We start from the raw sequence: 25,304 nt of genomic DNA on the forward strand, positions 1-25,304 counted from the left end.
AAATCCTTCTCTTTTATGGGCCATGGTATGTTTCACACGTACCATAGCGGTGATAATACTATCGCCCTATTGGCAAGCTGTCACTAACAGCAGTTAGCGACAGCTTGTAGGCAATAGCGAGCGGTTTGGGGCTCGCTTTGCATGTCAGTGATATGTATCGCTAATGACATCCAAAGTGGGCGTACCCAACCTGTTAGCGACTGAAAGCAGTCGCTAGTGTCACTATCGCCTATTACCAACACAGGTGTAGCAATGGAAATATTCACGCTAAGCGTGAAAATCTCCATAAACTAACACCTGCTCAGACCAGTTCTTAGCTATTATATCCAATGGGAGCTGGATATAATGGCTAAGACCCTGTTAGTGATAATGCGTGAATATGAATGAATGAATGAATGAATGATACACTTGGTATAGCGCATGGCTACCCTAAGGCATCCCAGAGCTTTGACCCAGGGCAAGTCACCACCACTCATCGGAAAAGGAAGGTCTTGAGTTGTTTCCGAAACATAAGATAGTTTGGTTGAAGTCGGATGCTCTCAGGTAGATTGTTCCAGAGTTTAGCAGATTGCAGGGAAAACAACCGTCCCTCCATTCGGGATCTTTTGATCCTAGGAACTGTCAAAAGCTTAAGTTCACTTGACCTAAGGGTTCTAGAAGGTCGATAAGGGCAGAAGAGTGGACGCAAAATAAGAGGACCGTTGTTTGTGATAGATTTGTGAGCCAAGCACATGGCCTTGAATCCTATCCTCTCCTGGATCGGAAGCCAGTGAAGAGCACGCAGAACAGGCTTAGTGGAGCTGTGTCTAGGTACTTCAACTAATAGTCGAGCAGCGCAGTTCTGAACTGACTGTAGAATTTTGATAGTACCCATGGGAGCTCCAAGATAGAGTGCATTGGAGTAGTCCAGTCGAGAGATGATCAAGGACTGGACCAAGAGCCGTCTAGTATCCGGAAGGAGGAGGTTCAAAACCTTCCTTAGTACCTTAATGAGACCAAAACAAGTTGCGGCAACCTTCCTTGCCTGCACTTGAAATCCGAGAGAGGGGTCAAGCCAGACTCCCAAATTCTTGATTTATTTTTTGGGGGCCGGGGAGGACCCAAACAGTTCGGCCACCATGGATTGAGGTTCATAGGGGCCTTGTACCCCATCATCATGATCTCAGTTTTTGTCCCATTCAATTTCAGAAAAGAGGCTCCATCCATTCACAAACCTTGGTGAGACAGGGGGATAGATTGTTTGGTCCAAAGGTCCCAGCCTCAGACGAAGTTAGTGAAACCACTAACTGAGTGTCATCGGCGTATGTGACCAATTTTATTCCCCAGTGAAGTACCACCTCGGCCAAAGGCCTCATATAGATATTAAATAAGGTGGGGCTTAATGAGGATCCCTGGGGAACGCCGTAATGTAGGGGGAGCTGTCTTGATGTAGTTCTATCGCTGTATTCTCAGCGGTATTCACAGTTTTTGCCGCTATCGCCGGGAGTTTTATCGCTTTTGAGATAAACATTGCTAATAGCATGTTATCTCAGCGATAAAATTCTGTGATGCGCGGCGATAAAAAAATTACAGCTAACCCTAATTAGCGATAAATATCGCTATTTGTTGATAATATGCCCACTTGTCCTTTATAACAGTCACCTTACTTCCCCAAAGTTATTTAAGTTTTTATACATTTCCCCTTTGAATCTCTGAATCTGTTTAAACGCCAGTGCTGTACATCTACACTATAGCCTTGTACATGTAATGCTGAATCCCATACAATAAGAGTAGGAATTTACTCATCAGCTGTGGGATGGACAGGTAGTGACAGTGTAGTTGTGCAGTAGAGTTGGACAGAACTTTAGTGTGAGTATAGCTCCTTGAAGTCACCATCTTCACAACCTCCCAGAACTGCGAAGCCGTCCATATAGAAAATGCTCTTATACTCATGTATGGGTAAAATATTTGGAGTTTGTGGGATATTTTGTTTGTACTTCAACACTTCCTGAGCGAGAAGTATTGGATCATTTTCAAGCTTTACATCCGTGGCATTTAAAGGATCTGCCCTCTGTACCCAAGGAAGGTGTAGAGAGCATGCATTAAACATTTTAGCTTTTGATGCTGCCTTCTCTCTGGGTGTGGAAGGAACTATGATAATTTGATTTCCCTCTGGCAGAGGACGCCTGCACTCTTCAGCATAACTCTCTGTACTCCAGTGAGAATTCTTTCAGCAGGAGTAAATTGTGTCCTCAGCAGAGTAATACAAGTGTAATCTGTATGTTATGGGAGATGTAAACTACATCTGTGTAACATGAAATGCTGGGAACAATCCTAATCACTAGGTTTGTCTGGTTGTCCCATGTCTGTAAATATTTAGGGCCCGATTCACAAAGGCAAACTGATACAAAAGTCAACCTTTACGACTTTTGGTATTCACAGAGGTCATTTACAATTAGTATCTTTATGTCCGCAGTCGGGCCGGAATCTCCACACTCGGGCTGTACACTCCGCACCTGGGCTGTACACTTCGGCTAGACTCTCCGTCTTGAGCCGGATGAAGTGTAATCAATGGACTGTATCATTATTTTTTACAAAAAGGAACATTAGGAACGTGTGATAAATGGCAGAGGAGGTCATGAAAATCAATTTGGGCAGGGAAAACGGTGTGGCCGGACACTACATCATACCCCAGAAAAGTTTGCTCCTTTGCATCATGGTACATGTAGTCCTTGATTTGCACTTTAAGGCCCATTCCATTCCCTTGCATATTGTTTCCCTGAGGTGTTCAGGCACAAAGGAGGAAAACACGTGCATTATTACTTTCTCACTTCGCGGTACATCCTTATGAAAACTGGAGAAGGAGAATCCTAGAACAGAAAATATATGCCCTACCAAGACTAGAACTGGCGGGTAGTCCCGAGATCAGTTTGCTGAGTCACCGTTCCTTGGAGAGGCCTGGAGAGGCCATGGGTCAGTGGGCGCTGGAGAGGTGGCGGTTCTAGGAATACTTCCTTCATCCGTTGTTGTGGTGATGACCAGTCAGAGATTGAAGACTGAGGCTGATTTGTAGATTTGTTTGTGTCTGTTATGGTTGAGGTGATTATGACCTGAGGAGTTGTGTGGATGGAACTGGGACATTGTCAGAAACTTTCAATGCTGTCAGTGGGTGGGGGTGACCTTTCCAAACAAGATAGTTTGTGGGTGATTGAAAGGTCACTGCCTTCTGGACAATGTGTGGGTGATTGGAAGGTCACTGTCTCTTGGCTTCCAGGGGTAGGGATGGGAGTCCTCCTCCAGAGATGTCCTTGCTGCCCTCAGAGGGGCATCGCTTCACTCTCCTGCCTGGTCTGAGGTGTGAAGAATGGCTTGAAAGTGGCATTTCACACCTCAGCCCAAGGGGAGGAAGTGAAGGCAGCAGAAACACATGCACAGAGAGGGGCATAAATGAATCAATGAAGGAAAGACTCAATACAACCTGTCAGCACCCCAAGAGACACACAGCTCTGCCTAAACCATTCCTCATGGATCAGGAGAACGCAACACATTACTCACTCTAAAGAAAAATTAGTTTTTATTCCTTTATGAAAACAACTTGTAACTTAGTCTCAAATGTCAGGGCAGGAAAATCTGCAGCTATGGAAGCCGGTACCAAAGGAGGCTCCATGCCAGATCTTTGAATAGGAAGCAATCCCAGATAGGAGGCATATTTGCGGCTCACTGATTGGAGGAACTACAGCCTGCTTCTACCGTGAACCTAAAAGGCCACGCCCAAAGCCCACTGCCCGACACTTTACACTAAAGTATTTGTCTAAGGGAAGAAAGTTGTATTTCAGTAAATAAAATAGCTTTTGATGAGCTGGTGATAGGAGATTCCCAAAATTCATTCAGTAGCAGCATTTGGCGACATCTCAAGTCAATACTGCAGATATTCAGAGAGACATAAATATTAAGGGCCTCATTTATGAGAAGTGACGCATCGCTGGGTGAAAGCAGCAATGCGTCACTTCTCAGTGCGTCCTCCTTGCGACACCAATGCAGCGTCATATTTACTGTATGACGCATCTTGTTGCAAGGAGTTACAGATACGTCAGTATAGCGTCAAAAGTGATGCATTGCTAGAGTGTGTCACAAAAGTGACGCAACTCCAGCAATGTGTCTTTTCACATGGGGCAATCCTCATGTGAAAGGGCCTGCGTCAGTCTTACGCCTGCTGTGAGGCAGGCTTAAGATATTGACGCATTTGCACCCTAGAAGTGGCGCAGTGAAATCTCATAGATTTCACTGGGTCACTTCTATGACCCTTTCTTGCGTTGGAACGCCCCCCTGCATACATTATACCTGGCGCAGGTATAATGAGGTGCAGGGGTTTACATAGTGATGCATCTCCTTAGATGCGTCACTTTGTAAATAGGGCGCAATAGGGGGCATGTTTTACACCGCCAATGCATCACAAAACGTGACGCAACGGAAGCGCAAAACTGTCGCAATGCCTCATAAATAAGGACCTTTGAATTGCCATAAATTCCGGATGCGTGAAAACTTTGTTTTACTTTTAACCATCAGTCTGTGTATTTTCTGGAAGCAGAGGAAGGGTTTTCTCCAACATTTGTGATGCAAAGAAATGAGATGTGGAAACCTAAAATGAAACCTGAGACAACAGAAAAACCTGGTGATTAGAAGCATATATTTCAAACCTCCTGGCCATTGATAGAGGTGGGAGTCCAGTGACGCAGTCGAGAAGACCAGATAGATGGGGGGGGGGGGGGGGGGCACCTAGTAACAGAACTTTGATTTTCCAGGAATGAAATATTAAAGGCCATCATACAGCTCTGACATCTTTCGACAAAGGCACCCAGAGCAGAGTATATTCAGAGAATGGAGTTGGGGTGTTGGATGCGAGAACGTAACTAAAGTTCAGATAATGCATTCAAAAGTTCATGGTTAAAGGCAGAGCTAAGGTGAGCCCAACATGTAAGACAGGGAAAGACATAAGAAAGGAGGACACAGAATTTCCTGTAAGTGTGTCTGAAAGGAAAATAGAATCAATCTCAGGTCCGAGCCCACCGATGTCCATCTAGGCAGACATTCTGGGTGGTCTACAGTATCTGAGAGACAAAAAACTGTAAAGGCCGCAACGCTGCCAATATTCACCCGCATAAAAATCACATTGTGGATTGCAACCAAAGGTCAGAGTGCACAGTGGACTAAAGTTGAAACTGGATCTAGGCCACACCGAAGCGAAGACCGGAAGCTCCGCGTGGGGGCATATCTGGGGATCAGTTTGAGCCACACGAGGCCGAACCATTAACATGTCTTGAGGCCAGGACATCAGCAATTCCTCAAGCTGTTTAGGGAGACTTATTTTTGCATTTCTTGCAGTAAATACAACATTTTCGTGGAGGATATCATGGTGCGAGATGTGAAATTTATCTCTTCGAACTGCAAATATCGGGACCTACAGAATTTGCTGGAGAGCTGCACTCTGAAGACGCTGCCTCTAGTGGAATCAGAAGGTAAATGATGACTTGTGTATATGTAGCACCTTCACCGCTGGAGCCTAGCTTTCAACCGACCTACATTGTACAGAATACTCCTTGGAGCGAAAGACCTCCATCTGGTAAAATGCTCCACTACTGGAGCACTGCCCTGGATTCTGTGCTCCTCCTTCTTCCTGACCTTACCCTTCTGTCTTCACTCAGACTCTATGATCCTCTATCTACTGACCTTACCCTTCTGTCTTCACTCAGACTCTATGATCCTCTATCTACTGACCTTACTCTTCTGTCTTTCCCCAGACTCTATGATCCTCTGGTGACCTTGCTGACCTCTCTGTTCCCAGACTCTATGATCCTCTACCTACCGACCTTACTCTTCTGTCTTTCCCCAGACTCTATGATCCTCTACCTACCGACCTTACTCTTCTGTCTTTCCCCAGACTATGACCCTCTATTTACTAACCTTACTCTTCTGTCTTTCCCCAGACTCTATGATCCTCTATCTACTAACCTTACTCTTCTGTCTTTCCCCAGACTCTATGATCCTCTATCTACTAACCTTACTCTTCTGTCTTTCCTCAGACTATGACCCTCTATCTACTAACCTTATTCTTCTGTCTTTCCCCAGACTATGACCCTCTATCTACTAACCTTATTCTTCTGTCTTTCCCCAGACTATGACCCTCTATCTACTAACCTTACTCTTCTGTCCTTCCCCAGACTCTATGATCCTCTATCTACTACCCTTACTCTTCTGTCTTTCCCCAGACTATGATCCTCTATCTACTAACCTTACTCTTCTGTCCTTCCCCAGACTCTATGATCCTCTATCTACTAACCTTACTCTTCTGTCTTTCCTCAGACTATGATCCTCTATCTACTAACCTTACTGTTCTGTCTTTCCCCAGACTCTATGATCCTCTATCTACTAACCTTACTGTTCTGTCTTTCCCCAGACTCTATGATCCTCTATCTACTAACCTTACTCTTCTGTCTTTCCCCAGACTCTATGATCCTCTATCTACTAACCTTAATCTTCTGTCTTTCCCCAGACTCTATGATCCTCTATCTACTAACCTTACTCTTCTGTCTTTCCCCAGACTATGATCCTCTATCTACTAACCTTACTCTTCTGTCCTTCCCCAGACTCTATGATCCTCTATCTACTAACCTTACTCTTCTGTCTTTCCCCAGACTATGATCCTCTATCTACTAACCTTACTGTTCTGTCTTTCCCCAGACTCTATGATCCTCTATCTACTAACCTTACTGTTCTGTCTTTCCCCAGACTCTATGATCCTCTATCTACTAACCGTACTCTTCTGTCTTTCCCCAGACTCTATGATCCTCTATCTACTAACCTTACTCTTCTGTCCTTCCCCAGACTCTATGATCCTCTATCTACTAACCTTACTCTTCTGTCTTTCCCCAGACTATGATCCTCTATCTACTACCCTTACTCTTCTGTCTTTCCCCAGACTATGATCCTCTATCTACTAACCTTACTCTTCTGTCCTTCCCCAGACTCTATGATCCTCTATCTACTAACCTTACTGTTCTGTCTTTCCCCAGACTCTATGATCCTCTATCTACTAACCTTACTGTTCTGTCTTTCCCCAGACTCTATGATCCTCTATCTACTAACCGTACTCTTCTGTCTTTCCCCAGACTCTATGATCCTCTACCTACTAACCTTACTCTTCTGTCTTTCCCCAGACTCTATGATCCTCTATCTACTAACCTTAATCTGCTGTCTTTCCCCAGACTCTATGATCCTCTATCTACTAACCTTACTCTTCTGTCTTTCCCCAGACTATGATCCTCTATCTACTAACCTTACTCTTCTGTCCTTCCCCAGACTCTATGATCCTCTATCTACTAACCTTACTCTTCTGTCTTTCCCCAGACTATGATCCTCTATCTACTAACCTTACTGTTCTGTCTTTCCCCAGACTCTATGATCCTCTATCTACTAACCTTACTCTTCTGTCTTTCCCCATACTCTATGATCCTCTATCTACTAACCTTACTCTTCTGTCTTTCCCCAGATTCTATGATCCTCTATCTACTAACCTTACTCTTCTGTCTTTCCCCAGACTCTATGATCCTCTATCTACTAACCTTACTCTTCTGTCTTTCCCCAGACTCTATGATCCTCTATCTACTAACCGTACTCTTCTGTCTTTCCCCAGACTCTATGATCCTCTATCTACTAACCGTACTCTTCTGTCTTTCCCTAGACTCTATGATCCTCTATCTACTAACCTTACTGTTCTGTCCTTCCCCAGACTCTATGATCCTCTATCTACTAACCTTACTGTTCTGTCTTTCCCCAGACTCTATGATCCTCTATCTACTAACCTTACTGTTCTGTCTTTCCCCAGACTCTATGATCCTCTATCTACTAACCGTACTCTTCTGTCTTTCCCCAGACTCTATGATCCTCTATCTACTAACCGTACTCTTCTGTCTTTCCCCAGACTCTATGATCCTCTATCTACTAACCGTACTCTTCTGTCTTTCCCTAGACTCTATGATCCTCTATCTACTAACCTTACTGTTCTGTCCTTCCCCAGACTCTATGATCCTCTATCTACTAACCGTACTCTTCTGTCTTTCCCCAGACTCTATGATCCTCTATTTACTAACCTTACTCTTCTGTCTTTCCCCAGACTCTATGATCCTCTATCTACTAACCGTACTCTTCTGTCTTTCCCTAGACTCTATGATCCTCTATCTACTAACCTTACTGTTCTGTCCTTCCCCAGACTCTATGATCCTCTATCTACTAACCGTACTCTTCTGTCTTTCCCCAGACTCTATGATCCTCTATTTACTAACCTTACTGTTCTGTCCTTCCCCAGACTCTATGATCCTCTATCTACTAACCGTACTCTTCTGTCTTTCCCCAGACTCTATGATCCTCTATTTACTAACCTTACTCTTCTGTCTTTCCCCAGACTCTATGATCCTCTATCTATTAACCGTACTCTTCTGTCTTTCCCTAGACTCTATGATCCTCTATCTACTAACCTTACTGTTCTGTCCTTCCCCAGACTCTATGACCCTCTATCTACTAACCGTACTCTTCTGTCTTTCCCCAGACTCTATGATCCTCTATTTACTAACCTTACTCTTCTGTCTTTCCCCACTCTCTATGATCATCTACTGACCTTCCTCTCCTGTCTTTTCTCAGAGTCCATGATCCTCCTCGGGTCCATAGAAAGGACAGAGGTCCTGGGTCTGCTGGATCGACACCTCTGTCCTGAGCGCCGCCTCATGCTGACCAGGGACATGCAGGAGAAGCTACAAGAGGCACCCTATGACGGTCAGCGGAGGCCTCCTAGAAGACGTCAAGGGTCAGCTTCACCAAAGACCAAGCGTGAGTCTTTCGCCTTCGTGGATGAGGATGTAGCAGCGGACGACAATGGCACTGTGAAGAGTGAGGTAAGTCAGGGCGAGGTAGGAGACTAGGAACGAGACACAGAGAAAAAGAGAGTGTGTGAGAAAGAGAAATCAACAAAAAGAGAGAGCGGGCGCTAGGGCTGGAGCGAGAAAGATAGAAGAGGGAGGCAAGAGAGAGAGGGGTGGGTTGAGAACAAGACAGTGAGAGGTTAAGATGAGAGAGCAAATGCAAGAGAGGCGGAAGAAAGAGTCTGAATAAAGATAGAAAGAGAGATCCGAAAGAAAGCAGAGATGATAAAAAAGAAAAGAGTCATTATCATAATAAGAAAAGGTAGAATGTAACGTTCCATTCGAAGTGGGGTTAGTAGCGAGACCCCTGTACTGCTTCAGCGGTTTGTCGTGTGTATACTTTAGTGCTCTTTCACTATATAGGTCTTCGGGGAGCTTTCAGCAGTGCAATACAACATTAAAGTTACGGAAGTATCAAATCCTTCTTGGAACCTACAAGCCATTCTAAAACCAACCAATTTTTAAGATACATTTTAAAGAATACACATAAAATCTAAAACTTATTTTTTGTGATAGGAACTGCAATGTGTGCGCATGTAAATGAAACGTTGTGTTCCACAAACTCTTGAACTATGGAAATGTAGCAGTTCTTTTCAGACTGATTTGCATATGGCCATGTCTGAACTAGGATGGTGGAGTGAGCTAAAGAATGGTGATGGATTAAACCCAGATCAGGTGACTGGGGGTGAGTGTTTGATTTGCTCAAACACTCCGTCTATCATCCCCTTTTGTATCGCTTTGTTTACCATAAGTTGGCAGGGTATGCTCAGACGTGAGTTCCTTGCTCACTTGGCCACTGGAGTCAAGATAGCCTGGCTGATGGGGATTATGAACCCGAAACCGGTCCCAGGATGCTTGTTTCCCATCCAGGGAAGGCATGGCTTGGCAGTTCAGGCTGGACAGTTCCCATGAGGCACAGGGTCAGACTGATTTGCATATGGCCATGTCTGAACTGGGGTGATGCAGTGAGCTAAAGAACGGTGATGGATTCAACCCAGATCTGTGACTGGGGGTGAGTGTCTGATAAGTTTCAGCGCTCGGTCCATCATCTCTTTGTGCTTACCCTTGCTCTGCTTTGGGGGAAACCATTCATGGCTTAATGCAGCTGACATAGAAGTTGCAAAACGTCATTTTTTGTTATTGTTTATGTGCAGGAAGGGATATTTTCCTGCACATAAACAATCAATGGCAATTTGCTGTTTCCATGTGTGCTGCACAAGGTAGCACACATGGAAACAGCAAAACAAGGAGAAATAAAGCCTTTCTCCTCATTTCGCCTGTTTAAGACCAGGTTTTTCCTGGACTCCTATTTACGCCGCCCTTGTAAATAGGGGGCAGCGCGAAAATCAATGGGTGTTGTGGTGTAACGCCCAGCGCAACGCCCACTGCACGCCCCTTTCACACTAAGTGTAGCGTGAAAGGGGGCCTTGTTTACAAGGCGGCGCTAAGCCACGTCCAGCGACTTAACACTGCCTTGTAAATAAGGCGAAGCCGATATCATCATAGGAATGTCACTAAAAGTGATGCTGTGGTGGCGATAGGGCCTTGTAAATATGCCCCTGACTTTAGATAATAACATAAAACAGCATTTCCTGTAATATCTCTGTTTATGGCAGACTTATCAGACACACTCAACATATGCAACTCCGACTCCCCGAGGCTGGGGGGGAAAACTTTGAGCAACCTGCTGTATGCGGACGACGTCGTGCTACTTAGCCACACCTACATCGGCCTCCAGCAGCTTCTGATCCAAATGCACAGCTATACCACGGAAAACAAGCTTAAAATAAATCTGAGCAAGACACGCACCATGTCGATCAACACCAAGAAGAAGTCTCAGAAGACATGGGCATTAGGCGGTCAAAAAATAGAGTCGGCACTTGTTTATAAATACCTGGGAGTTCTCTTCGACAGAGATGGCACCTTTGCACAACAAAAGCAGGAAGCAAAAAGGAGAGGGGCGTGCATCGCCATCACACTAAAAAATATAGCCAATCAACTGATGGGGCTAATTCTAACCCCCTATCTGAGAGTTATCCAGGCCAAGGTACTCCCCTCTATCTGCTATGGCAGCGAGGCGCTGCGTGGGAGAGACTCCAAGAACCTGGACACAATCCAGACAAAAGCCTATAGAACAATGTTTTCCCTTCCGTCCTACACATCGCCGGCCCAACTTAGGCTGGAATTTGGATTGCAAAAGCAAGCCCTTGCCAGACAGGGAGCATACATCAACTGCTGCCACAAACTCCGCTCGGCCCCCACCAACACTCTAAACTCGCTGCTATGGCAAGACATCCAAAACAGGGATACATCTCAGGCAAGATCCTACCTGAAGACTGCTCTGGTGGCCACTAATCTAACTGTGATTTGGGACATGCAACTCGGGCACAGCTCATTTAAAAAACGAGTCTGGAAAAGGGTTAAAACACTATACTTACTAGAGGACAAGGCCACATTCGCCAAAAGAAACCATGCCTGGATGTCATTAAACTCTTATAAAACGCTGACACCACAACCTTACTTCAGCCAGGGTTATCCTAAGACAATAAAACTGAAGTTCTTGAAACATAGACTAGGGGTTCTGCCCAGCGGAGAGTATCTTCCACCATGGCTCAGGAGAAATGGCCACGAAGTTTGTCCGTTTTGCAAAACAGACAAGGGCGATATACTTCATCTGACCTGCCTTTGCGAAGAACTACGGCCAGCCCGTCAACAGCTCTTAAAGGCCCAGCTTAAGCAGCTAGGAACTCGCACAAGAAGGCAAGCGGTTCTCGCCTGCCTGAACCCTTCGAACACGAAACTGAATTGCAGATACGTTAAGTTCCTTGCAATGATCGAACAAAAATTGTCAAAACAAAAAACTTCCGAACATTGACACAGACAACATGTAGGCGGCCCACAGGCCTCACAGGAATACGCTGCCCCGCCTTAAAGACAATTGCTCCTTGCTAATCAGACTGGGTTTTTCTGTGTATGCTTTTTAACGACGATAATAATGCACAAATCTTAATGATTTTTTAATGTCTATTTTTTACTTTTTATTTTATGTTTACTGTTTGTAATACGCTTTGCACTGGTTTTAATTAACTATGCATAATAAACTTACTTACTTACTTACTTACGGTCATGGCGGCAGAAGCTCAATTTACACTTAACCGGGTTTATGGCATATTTCTGAAAAATGAGGGATGTCCAGTTACCCACGGTACGTGAATCTCTAAATGACACAGTGTTTCTGATGCTTAATGTGGAGGCCGGCCCTGCCTATGCCCGGCCTTCAGTTACCGGCGTCTCAGGTCAGACCGTGCTCCAGTGCGTTTGCTGTTTGACCCACATCCGCACAGGCACTTGCAGATGCAGTGACCACCTCAACCCAGGTACACTGTTTCTAACTCTGAAGTTTTGTATGAAAGCCTAATGCAGTCTGAGTTCTGTAGTCTTGTTTTGTTTCCATTGAACTAAGCAAACCAGCGCTCCTGAAATCAAAGATCACTATGTGCAAAGTTCATGACTGGAGACTCACAAACACCTCAATGGGCAGCGGGCTCTCTCCATGCCACGATCATTGAAGATCCGAGGCTTCTCGAGAGCTGGCGCTGCTCAGAGAGGCGTCTCAATGGATGAGTACTGAGCAACATGCTGCAAATGGCGGACCTGAGACGTGTTTAAGAGGCGACAGAAGTGGGTGGCAATGGAAGTGCTGGCGGCCCACTAGTCCATTACCACCCCCTTTTGTACCGCTTTTGGACGCCACAAGTGTGGCAGGGTATGCTCAGACGTGAGCCCCTTGCTCACTTTGCCACTGGATTCAAGCAAACCGGGCTGAAGACGTCTGGAATGCCAGAAACCGGTCTTCGGAAGTGTAATATAGTGATGCAGTCTAGTGGTTGGGGTGGAGCTAGAGGGAGGAACAGGAACAGGAGGAGCTAAGGAGACGCTGAGAGGGCAGTTAGTGTAGGGAAGAGGTCAAAGGCAGAAGTAAGGAATAAAGGCTCCGTGAAAGTACAGTCTGTGTCCGTCATTAATTAGTAGCAGGATGCTACAGCTGGCGACGAGGATGGGATGGTAGTGCTGTGCAAGTGCACTACCTCCCGAGCGATATCTGGATCCAGCGTGGAAGCCTAATCGGTTTGAGTCGCCGTTGCGACAATAGTGCCCTGCATTGCTGTCTGTTCGTGAAGCGCGGGCCGTGAGCGGGAGGAGCTCTGGCAGCGAGTCCCTGGCTGAGCCTCTACGATTGGAAAGTCGTTGTGAGCGTGGCCGTTGTGAGCGCTAGAGAAGCGCTCAAGTCTGGGTGCCTACCCCAGCTTCGAAGAGGATCGGCGCAAGACCGAAGAGAAAAAGACACCGAGGACGGGAGCCCAGCCCGGTCCTACCTGTGTCCCAAGAAGCGTCTGGAGACTCATCTGCGTTGAGGAGCAGTGGTCCTGGCCTCCACGAGCGTCCTGTTTGCCTGCCATCGGTCTGGTGAGTGAACATAGGCTTGGAAGCAGCAGAAAGAGCTAAATCTCGGCGGAAACGAGATTTCCACTACAGTGGCCATCTTAGAGTCAGGCAGTTTTGCTCCCATCCCCTGTCAGGGATCCAGGGCGGCCATCTTTAAGTCAGGCAAGCAGAGTTTGGAAATGAGCATTGACAAAGACAAGCAACAAGCATTGGCGCACATAATAAAACAAGCATTGGCAAACATAGGAAACAAGCATTGGCAAACATAATAAACAAGCATTGGTACATGCAAAATAAACAAGCACTGATAAATGCAAGTAACCAACAATAAACAAGCACTGGCAATAGCAAACAGAATAAGCACATGCAGATGCAAGGGATAGAATAAGAAAATAAGCACGAGCAAAAGCAACAATAAAGACAAACAAGCACAAGTAAAGACAACAATAAAGTAAACAAACAGGAGCGACTGCAAGAGAGCAAAATGAACAAACCCGAGTAAAGGCAAAAGGGAAATAAGAAAACAAGCACAAGCTAAGCCAAGAGATGAAACGAGTACACAAGCACAAGCAAATGCAAGAAGTGCAATAGAACAAGCATAAGCGAACGCAAGAAGAGCAACAAAACGAGCATAAGCAAATGCAAGATACAAATAAAGACAACGGTAAACACAAACAAGCACTAATACAAGTGACCAGAAGGGGAATGAACAAAAGTGACTGTTAGCAACGTGCACTGGCAAAGGCAAGATTTACAGCGCACCAAGCCCAAGCAAGTACCAGAAACAAGCGAAGATCGCACTGAATATAAACAAGCACGAGCACCAGCAACATGAAGTGAAAGGAACAAAAGTGTCAATAAACACAACAAGCACTGGCAAGTGCAAGAGATACACTAAAAACAAGCACAAGCAAGCACATGCTTCAAGTACAAACAAGCCCGAGCAAATGCAAGCCTCGATGTAAACAAGCACAAGCCCACACAAATCTCGAATGAAACTAACACAAGCAAATGCAAATCCAGAACGCTACAAGCACGGGCCAATACAGACCCGAACATACCAAGCACGGACAAATACAAGTCCCTAAGTCAGCGAGCACAAGCAAGTGCAAATCCTGAATGCACCAAGCAAATACAGATCCTGAACATAACAAACACGAGCAAAGGCAAGTACTGAAGTAAACTTCTAGCAACACGCGAAGATAAATGATCAACAGTAAGAAGAGCTAAGAAATCAAATGATCCAGAAGCACGAGTAAACGAATATCAAGGAAGCCTTCTTTCCTCATTGAAACCACTGGATAACCTGTGCTAGGCCGAAAAGAAACGCAAGAACGAACTGTCAATGGCGTCACGTATCATCGCGGAAGAGCCTCAAATTACCTGCAGCTAGCAGGCCACCCTAACGAAAGAGGGAAGTTGCTGAGCCACGAGTCACACATGGAGCAGCTGAGTGGTGGCCATTTCGAAATCAGGAAATCCAAGCCTAACTCATTGAAGCCTACCGAGACAGTTGTGCTAAGGGCGGACAGAATACAGTAGTCACCCAGGAGTGGCGAACCTTCCCAAAAATCAAAGGAGACGACTAGACACAGGATCTCAGCCGAAGAAGGTCAGCAAATAAGACGGGAAGCAAAGTGAACAATCCTGAGACGGTAGTAGACAAAAACTTTCCTCCCTCATGGCGGTAGTAAAAGCAACCCACCGGTCCAATCCCTGCATTGAAGTACCACCCCCAGTGACGCAGACTGACAGTCAGAGTTTGGGTCCCAAATGGAACCGGTGGCTGGAATCACTGGACGATTTTCTTGACGCAATCGGTGAACGAAGAGATGGAAAATGTCTGATACTACTCCTCCAGCTGGTGGGTCATGAGGGCCGACGCTTAGTCAGAACATTTTCTAAAAGGAACACAGAGACCTATGAAAGACTTCAAGAGAAGCTACGTGCCTATTTCAACGGACAGGCAGACGTAGATCATGATCGTATCACCTTCAACACAACAGGGCAGGAACCAGGAGAATCATTGCCAAAATTCATCACCCGGTTGCAAAGTCTGGTACAATGCTGCCACTTCAACACCTTTACAAATGAGGAAGCAGTTCGGCTCCGGATAATCGAAGGCTGCTCAAGTCCTAACACAAAGCGCAAGATCCTGCGAGGGCATTGGTCACTAAAGGAAATCATCAGGAAGGCCGAAGTTGGAGAGCTGATCAAAGCAAGAGAAATATTTAACGAACTGCACCTGAGTGCAAGACGCAAAGACACCAATAAAGCTCAAGAAACAAGCAAACCCAGAAAGAGGGAGGGTGAAGGCAGACCAGAGTCTAGACAACGGGAGAGACAAAGTGACATGAAAGACTCTGAGTCAACAAAATAAAGGACCTGGATGATCCAGGAGTGTGATAGCTTCACTGATACAACGTCAAGGAGTTATTCAACCTCAAGGAGTCATTCAACGCATGGTGCAAACGATTATGAAGCAGATGAAGTGTCAAGTAGGACAGATCGCACCAATAGACCAGATGATAGCCTGCCCAACAAAGGCGCAAGAAAGGCAAACTATAGAAGACTGGACCAGTCACGTCAACACTGGAACTCGGTACACGACCACACCCGTAGCACAGATGTCAGTGCACCACACAAGCGGGAAGAAGAAACAGATCGCATAAGACAGACTGATTCACTCAGACACCAAAAAGGGGAAGACAAACGCATCCATGACATCCGAGATAACGAGGAGACTGAGAGGAGGTCATTACCATCATGCGAGACAGGCAAAGATGAAATACCCTGGGATCAAACACAAGAAACAAGCACGTGGTTATCAAACAACCTCTCCAATGAAATGACACTGAAGACACTTCGAGAAAGGTACTTGGATCAACATCCCAACGATAACTCCGACTTGAAGAGCAACTCGTCACGGCCTACCCATTTCAGAAATATACCATTCAAAACACTCTCAAAGGAACGTTCTCAAAGGAAATCGACAAAAGACTCCTCTGATTCAGAAAGCATGTCTGTCCAATCCTGTGAGTCGATTGAGTCATGGTCCCGACAATGGCCATGGCATCACCACCCGAACACACCATAAAACCAAAGGACATTCTTCCCATCAAGAGCAACCTATCTCACACCAATGTCTCTGAAGACTCAATCACCTCACAAGACAACCTGTCATGTCAGCTGCAGGCATATCACGACATAAAGAATATACCGTCACCCCTGATGGGGTCAGCGAGGCTGACCCAAAGGACCTACCGAATGAAAACAGATATAAGGGACATTACACACCAGATGAGAAAGGACTATCCAGTCACTCTGCAAGGAAGGCAAGACGTGTTGATAGAGACGGATCATCATCGGATGAGAGAGGAACCTGCACCTGCCCAGATAGTCAAAGGGTTCATCAGTCTTAAACGCGAGTGGGAGTGGGTGAGACAACCAGAGGCGGCAAATGAGTCCCCGGACCAAACGAGGATGACTCGTTCAGACATTGCCTTACTTGCCCCTTTTTGGAATCGTTACTGTCTGGCATGCATGACTTTGAACAGGAGGACAGTGTTGCCCTCGACTGGACAAGACAAAGAGACGCAAAATCACACGTGGGTGCTCGGAAGAGAACCAGAACGACATTCGCTCATGAAGGAGATCGAGCCTCAATCGAACAAGAGCCACGAAGGAAGACAGGCTGCCGACATCAAGCTGAGCCCGTCACAGTCACCTCACGTGGGGCAATTATCACCGCCTCAGAAGATGAAGACGAGTGGATAACCCAAAAGCTTATTGGAAGCCGCCACAAATCGGAGTACAAGAAGATCACACAAGACATTTTGCAATTTCAAAGATGCACTCCTGTTGTCAAGGAGACTCTTGTCAAGGCAATAGAAAGTCACACCACGGAAACGGATATGCGTCTCCATAGCTTAAACGGGCGACCTGCAGACCCATGTGGCTGACCAAGGATCTATAAATATGTTGGACGCTAAGTTTATTTTGCTAACAAAGGGGGAGATGTAATATAGTGATGCAGTCTAGTGGTTGGGGTGGAGCTAGAGGGAGGAACAGGAACAGGAGGAGCTAAGGAGACGCATAGAGGGCAGTTAGTGTAGGGACGAGGTTGAAGGCAGAAGTAAGGAATAAAGGCTCAGTGAAGTACAGTCTGTGTCTGTCATTAATTAGTAGCAGGATGCTACAGGAAGCTTGTTTCCGGTCCAGGGAAGACATGGCTTGGCAGTTCGGGCTGGACTGTTCCCATGAGGCACAGGGTCAAACTGATTTGCATATATCCATGTCTGAACTGGGGTGGCAGAGTGGGCTAAAGAACGGTGATGGATTAAACCCAGATCTTTTGACTGGGTGTGAGTGTTTGATTGGTTCAGATGCTCCTTCCATCACCACCCCCTTTTGTACCGCTGGCGGTCCACTAGTAGCACTTAATTTACAGGCCCTGGGTGCATGGTATACCACTTTACTAGGGACTTATATGTAAATTAAATAGACTAATCAGGTGTAAGCTGATGTTCCCATGTTGTAGGAAGTGAGCACAGGCACTGTAGCACAGGGGAGCAGTGGTAAAGGGCTCGGAGGCCAAAGGCTAACAACACCAATTCAGCAAAACAGGAGGGCTGCAGGCCAAGGCATTTGGCACAAGACGACCCTGAGGCCGAAGGGACTAAGACCAAAATTATATGGCATTGTTGATTTAAATCTAAGCGCTGGATTTAGATCTCGGTGGAGGGGTTACTCCGGTACAATGGTGCCGGATAGCCCGTCTGCTGAATTATCAATCCCATAAGATATAATGGGATTGATCCGTCACCGCTGTGGTGGAGTAAACCATCCGCCGAGATGTCAATACGGCCCTCAATGTTTTGTTGTTATTGCTTCTTATTGTCTAAATAATTCTCTTTATTTCTCTCTCATCATAGGCTCCAACAACTCTCCCTCGTCTTTCGGATGAACCCAACGGCCCCGTGATTTCTCTCAAGCCTGTGGAGCAGCCGACGAGCACGGACCCCCAAGGTAAGGGGTGGAAGGGACCCTGAAGGGGGTCAATGTCAGACGCCAGGTGTGCACTCGCCTGTCTCTAGTGGAGATGTATGTATGTATGTATGTATGTATGTGTGTTCTTATATAGCGCTCGACTTACCGTAGGGCATCTCGGCGCTTGCCTTGGGAACCCGTCCTGGCTTTTCCCTGTGAGATAGCCCCTACAGGGCATCCCCAAGGTGAAAGCCAGGCATCCCGCTGCGGGGGGCCGTTGTGGAGATTAAGCAAGCTTAATGCCCAGAGTTGCAGAGTGTGAACCCATGATTAGGTCAGGCACCGAAGCGAGAATTATCGAGTCCATGGACACTTGAGCTCAAGACCCTGCCGCGTCGGGAATTGAACCCTGGTCCCGGGTCTGACCTCTGCTTCAGGGTCTGCCTCCTCTAACCAGTGAGCCACACTTCTCCACAAATCTCTCATCTTGGCTCCCGAAGACACTTCATGAAGCTCTGTCGTCCCAGGCTTCTGGGAGCTAACAGCCTCTGCTCATCAGCACCAGACTCCAGGCCTAAGGACATCTACAGAGGCGGAGAGAGGCCTGGCTGTGCAGACTTGTACTCACAGTCATGGGGTCCAGGACTGGATTCTGGGAGATCTACCAGAGGTGTTTGACAGTCACACACTTACTGGGGTCATGTCCACACCCTGGGAGATCTAGCAGATGCAGGGAGGGAGAGAGGCTGGTTTCACAGCAATAGACACAGGTTTGAGGACTGATACATGGGAGATCTGGCAGAGGTAGGAAGAGAGAGGCCTGGGTGTACAGCCTTCGACTCACAATCACCTGGGCCAAGACTTGACCCTCAGAGCTCTAACAGAGGCAGGATGAGAGGCCGGAGTGTACAACCTCGTACTTACAATCAGAGGGACAAAGACCGGATCCTGGGAGATCTAGCGGAGGCAGGGAGAGAGTCCTGAGTGTCCAGTTTTGTGCTCACACAGTCACTTGCACCAAGACTGGACCCTGGGAGGTCCAGGGAGAGAGGCCTGGATGTACTTTCTGATCGATACTTCTATCCGCCGATTCCTCACCTTCTCGATACTCCCAGGTGTCCGACTTGATCTGGTGAACCTCAAGCAATAGCTGTGCCACCAACTTCGGCCCCAGAGGTGGCGGCGCGGCCACGCATGCGCACTGGCGTCAGTTCTTTCTTTCTGTGATTCACGGACACGATCCGTTTGTACCCGCCACCAGCTCTTTCGAGACAGTTATTTCAAGGTTGCTACAGAGTGCAAGGAAATATGGCATCCCCGAAATCTAAAGGGCCGTGAGAGAAATGTGCCAACAAACACGTCCGCGACTGCAAGGCCTGCAGGGACAGCGCCTTGAAGCAACCCAAAGACATCCTGGGTACGGAGGGGCAGCTGTTCCCCATGGAGCTCAGCAGGACCCCACGTCACGTCTGGGGGGGTTCCCACTGGGGGGGTTTCTACCCACTCACAAGGTGATTCACGTCACATATTGTCGCGGGCCGGCTGTCCAAATCTTTGGCTAAGTCAAAGAAAAAACACGAAAAGTCCAGGGGGGCTGTGTCTCTTCCCGCCACGCTCAGCGGATTCTCCTCCTTGTCCCAAGGCCCCCTGAACATCTGGGGCTGCTGACGGCGCCGAAGCAAATGGAAGAATTCTGCGATGCCAAGCTGGGGTTTCAGGAAGGGCCCAGCGCCATCGGGCTCAGTCTGCGCCGCAGGGATGAAGCTGGGGGGTGGGGGAGGGGGGTGAGGATGGGTTTGCTGCCCAGTGACGGCCAGTGCAGGTTAGAGTGCGTGAGGGGTGGACAGGGGGGCAGAAAGAAAGCGTCCCTTCTTCTCATTTCGTCCGGGGCTGCAGCCCAGAGGGAGGTGTCTGATCGCCCAGTCCCCCGGGGGCGGCCCTCACGCCCCCCACGCAGGGGCGGGCACTGCGTCCCTTGCCTGGGCAGCAGGGTGAAGTAACAAGCATTTGCAATGCAATAGGTCTCGCATTATTTAAGTTTGAGCTATTAGCATTGTAAATGGCAATTGTTTTTTGCTTTATGCTATAGTTATGTTTTTACATAAAAAGCTACATATAAAATATCTTTTATTAAAGTTATTTATGCAGTATCTAAATTTTCTTTGCATAAAAAAAGTATAATAATATCTTAGTAAAAAAGTCAAATATTTTAATGGAAATTCACCAAACGTTCATTTATGTGTTGGTTTTGAAAATAGCTAAATTAATAGCTTTGTCATTTACAATGCCAATAGTTATAACTTTCGCAAATGTGACACCTATAGCATTTGTAATGCAACATTTGTATTTACGTGACTTAGATGTATTGATATTACAAATAACAATGGCTTTTAATTTTTTTTAATACTTAATAAAAGTGATTGTAATTTATAATGGCAATAGCTTAAACTTTTGTAAATAACTTTTGTGAAGATTATGTTCAGTGTATTTTATTGTAACGAAATCCAAGAACAGAAGTGAAATATGAACATCTTTTTGTGACATTTGTAATAAAGCTTGAAACATTGAGAGAACATATTTGTGCTGTGGTGGTTCTGAGTGATAATGTGGTGGTGCTGAGTGACTGTACTCACTGTCACTCTGCACTCACTGTCACTCTGCACTCACTGTCACTCTGCACTCACTGTCACTCTGCACTCACTGTCACTCTGCACTCACTGTCACTCAGCACTCACTGTCACTCTGCACGCACTGTCACTCTGCACGCACTGTCACTCTGCACGCACTGTCACTCTGCACGCACTCTGCACGCACTCTGCACGCACTGTCACTCTGCACGCACTGTCACTCTGCACGCACTGTCACTCTGCACTCACTGTCACTCTGCACTCACTGTCACTCTGCACGCACTCTGCACACACTGTCACTCTGCACTCACTGTCACTCTGCACGCACTGTCACTCTGCACTCACTGTCACTCTGCACTCACTGTCACTCTGCACTCACTGTCACTCTGCACTCACTGTCACTCTGCACTCACTGTCACTCTGCACTCACTGTCACTCTGCACGCACTGTCACTCTGCACGCACTGTCACTCTGCACTCACTGTCACTCTGCACTCACTGTCACTCTGCACTCACTGTCACTCTGCACTCACTGTCACTGCACTCACTCTGTACTCACTGTCACTCTGCACTCTGACTCTGCACGCACTCTGCACTCACTGTTTCTGCACGCACTGTCACTCTGCACGCACTGTCACTCTGCACGCACTGTCACTCTGCACGCACTCTGCACTCACTGTCACTCTGCACTCACTGTCACTCTGCACTCACTGTCACTCTGCACGCACTGTCACTCTGCACGCACTCTGCACTCACTGTCACTCTGCACTCACTGTCATTCTGCACGCACTGTCACTCTGCACTCACTGTCACTGCACTCACTGTCACTGCACTCACTCTGCACTCACCCTGCACTCACTGTCACTCTGCATGCACTCTGCACTCACTGTTTCTGCACGCACTCTGCACTCACTGTCACTCTGCACTCACTGTCACTCTGCACTCACTGTCACTCTGCACTCACTGTCACTCTGCACTCACTGTCACTCTGCACTCACTCTGCACTCACCCTGCACTCACTGTCACTCTGCACGCACTCTGCACTCACTGTCACTCTGCACTCACTGTCATTCTGCACTCACTGTCACTCTGCACTCACTCTGCACTCACTGTCACTATGCACGCACTCTGCACTCACTGTCACTATGCACGCACTCTGCACTCACTGTCACTCTGCACGCACTCTGCACTCACTGTCACTCTGCACGCACTCTGCACTCACTGTCACTCTGCACTCACTGTCACTCTGCACTCACTGTCACTCTGCACGCAGTCACTCTGCACGCACTGTCACTCTGCATGCACTCTGCACTCACTGTCACTCTGCACTCACTGTCACTCTGCACTCACTGTCACTCTGCACTTACTGTCACTCTGCACTTACTGTCACTCTGCACGCACTGTCACTCTGCACGCACTGTCACTGAATTCACTCTGTACTCACTGTTTCTGCACGCACTCTGCACTCACTGTCACTCTGCACTCACTGTCACTCTGCACGCACTGTCACTCTGCACGCACTGTCACTCTGCACGCACTGTCACTCTGCACGCACTGTCACTCTGCACGCACTCTGCACTCACTGTCACTCTGCACGCACTCTGCACTTACTGTCACTCTGCACGCACTCTGCACTCACTGTCACTCTGCACGCACTGTCACTCTGCACACACTGTCACTCTGCACTCACTGTCACTCTGCACTCACTGTCACTCTGCACTCACTGTCACTCTGCACTCACTGTCACTCTGCACTCACTGTCACTCTGCACTCACTGTCACTGCACTCACTCTGCACTCACTGTCACTCTGCACTCACTGTGCACTCACTGTCACTCTGCACGCACTCTGCACTTACTGTCACTCTGCACGCACTCTGCACGCACTGTCACTCTGCACGCACTGTCACTCTGCACTCACTGTCACTCTGCACTCACTGTCACTCTGCACTCACTGTGTTAGACGGACCGGGAGGGTCGGCCGAGACTACGGGGAGAGGTCTCCGGGGAGAGCCGTCTCCAACGACTGTACAGACAAGTAACTTCCCCCCCACAGACGGACACCACACAAGATTGAAGGTTAACGAGACTTTATATGCAATTCTTAGGTTACGTTGATATGATACAAGGAGGTCTGGACTCAGGGGTCCCCTCGGTTCTAGTCTCTGGCTTAGGAAAGGGGTAGCGGGACAGTCTTTGTTACCAATGAGTGGAAATTAGCTCTCAATCCTCGAGCTCGGCGTTCTAGATGATCGGGCCGCGGCGGAGCCAGGCAGGTCCCGAGATGGACGAATGAAAGACGACGGTCCGCGGCGGAGCCTGCAGGTCCCGGTGAAGATGATGGTTACAACGGTCCGCGGCCACGCCAGCAGGTCCCGACGACGATGAAGGATTTGAAGGTTGCGAAGGCTGTGGCAGCGCCAACAGGCAGGACGATGGTGCACAAGACAGAGCTACGGCAGCGCCAGTAGTCCGTCAAGGATGAGTTCCTCTTTACGTCTCTCGACTCCAAGATACAACTGCCTTCCTGCTCTGGAGCGGCCCCAGTTATAGGGCTGGCGTGCTTTGATGTCCGGACCCTCGCACTTGGAGGTCGGGAGGTCCGGGATGAGGGAGTCCAGACACCCAGCAGGGGGGTGGAGCCAGCGCCCGGGGAGGCGATGGGCGAGCGGCACTTGGCGGGGGAGAGCCATCGGCGCCTCTTTCTCCCATTGACTTGCCAAGTAGCCCGCTCACCTCCTGGGTGGAGGGTGGTGCCGGAATGTCTGAGGCCGGGCCAGGCCCAGGGTTGAGGTCGATCGGGGGCCAGGCGGCCTCGTGGCGGAGTGTCCAAGATGGCGCCCCAGGCTGGGCGCGTGGGCCGGCAGTGGATCGGACCCACGAGGTCAACGTGCTCGAGGGCAGGGGTCCCTGAGGGGACGGAGGACGTGCATTGGTGGTGTGTGGTACTTGCGTGACTGGACTCAGGCCTGGTTGGGCCGGGGGAGAGCGGCCCTTCGTGTGGCCTGTCCAACATGCGTCCCCCCCAGCTGAAGGCGGGGAGAGTTACCCATCCTCTTGGGGACTCTCCTCGTCGAGGCGGAAAAACCGGGACAGGCCATCCGCGTTGGCGTGATCTGGCCCAGGCCGGTGTTCGACTGTGAAGTCCATACCTTGTAAGGAGATGGACCAGCGTAGCAACTTGGGGTTTTCCCCCCGCATATGCATCAGCCACTGCAGGGGTCGGTGGTCGGTCTGCACCCGAAAGTGGGTGCCAAAAAGGTAGGGCCGGAGCTTCTTGAGGGCCCATACCACAGCGAAGGCTTCCCTCTCTATGGTGCTCCAGCGTTGCTCCCGTGGTAGGAGTCTCCGGCTGATGAAGGCCACCGGTTGATCAAGGCCTTCGGTGTTCACTTGAGACAGGACTGCCCCAATGCCCTGGTCGGAGGCGTCCGTCTGGACGACGAACTCCCGGCTGTAGTCTGGGGCCTGGAGCACAGGAGCGGAACACATGGCGGCCTTCAATTGTTCAAATGCACTTTGGCACTCTGGGGTCCAGTTGACTTTCTTGGGCTGATTCTTTGACGTGAGTTCTGTGAGGGGCCCCACTATGGTACCATAGTCTTTCACGAACCTTCGGTAATAGCCCGTGAGGCCCAGGAAGGCTCGTACCTCAGTTTGGGTGATGGGGGGCTGCCAGTCCTGGATGGCGGCAATTTTCAGCTGTAGAGGGGCCACTAGGCCGCTTCCCACCTGGTGTCCGAGGTAGGTTACAGACCCTTGCCCAATTTGACACTTGCTGGCCTTGATCGTGAGGCCAGCTCGCTGAAGGGCTTGCAGCACTGCTCGGAGGTGGTGGAGGTGCTCGGTCCACTGGTGGCTGTATACGGCGATGTCGTCTAGGTAGGCGGCGCAGAATCCTTCGAGCCCCGCCAAGACCTGATTGACGAGCCGTTGGAATGTTGCTGGGGCATTCTTCATGCCGAAGGGCATGACCGTGAAATGGTAATGGCCATCGGGAGTGGAGAAGGCAGAACGTTCTTGCGCTCGGGGTGTGAGGCCGATCTGCCAATAGCCTGCTGTCAGGTCGAAGATGCTGAGGTAGCGGGCAGCTCCCATTCGGTCGACTAGTTCATCTGCCCGGGGGACGGGATGTGCGTCTGTTCGGGTGACCGCATTCAAGCCCCGGTAGTCGACGCAGAACCGGAGTTCTGGTGTGGTGCCGGGGGCAGCTGCTTTGGGGACCAGTACGACAGGGCTGGCCCAGGGACTGTCTGAGGGCTCGATGACCCCGAGCGTGAGCATCTTGGCTACT

At 48.4% G+C, this 25,304-nt stretch overlaps 1 protein-coding gene across 1 annotated transcript in view; it reads left to right on the forward strand.

Annotated features, from left to right (window-relative positions):
* CLCN1 (chloride voltage-gated channel 1) overlaps positions 1-25,304 on the forward strand; it is a gene marked incomplete at its 5' end in the record, with an annotated part of 596,613 nt that overhangs the window by 493,864 nt on the left and 77,445 nt on the right. The window contains 3 exons of the mRNA XM_086928421.1: positions 5,362-5,495; positions 8,674-8,924; positions 18,332-18,425. Coding sequence (XP_086784547.1) covers positions 5,362-5,495; positions 8,674-8,924; positions 18,332-18,425 — 479 coding nt within the window. The remainder of the gene's footprint in view (positions 1-5,361; positions 5,496-8,673; positions 8,925-18,331; positions 18,426-25,304) is intronic.

This window comes from Lissotriton vulgaris, chromosome 7, assembly GCF_964263255.1.
Source record: "Lissotriton vulgaris chromosome 7, aLisVul1.2, whole genome shotgun sequence".
Lineage (NCBI taxonomy): Eukaryota > Metazoa > Chordata > Amphibia > Caudata > Salamandridae > Lissotriton > Lissotriton vulgaris.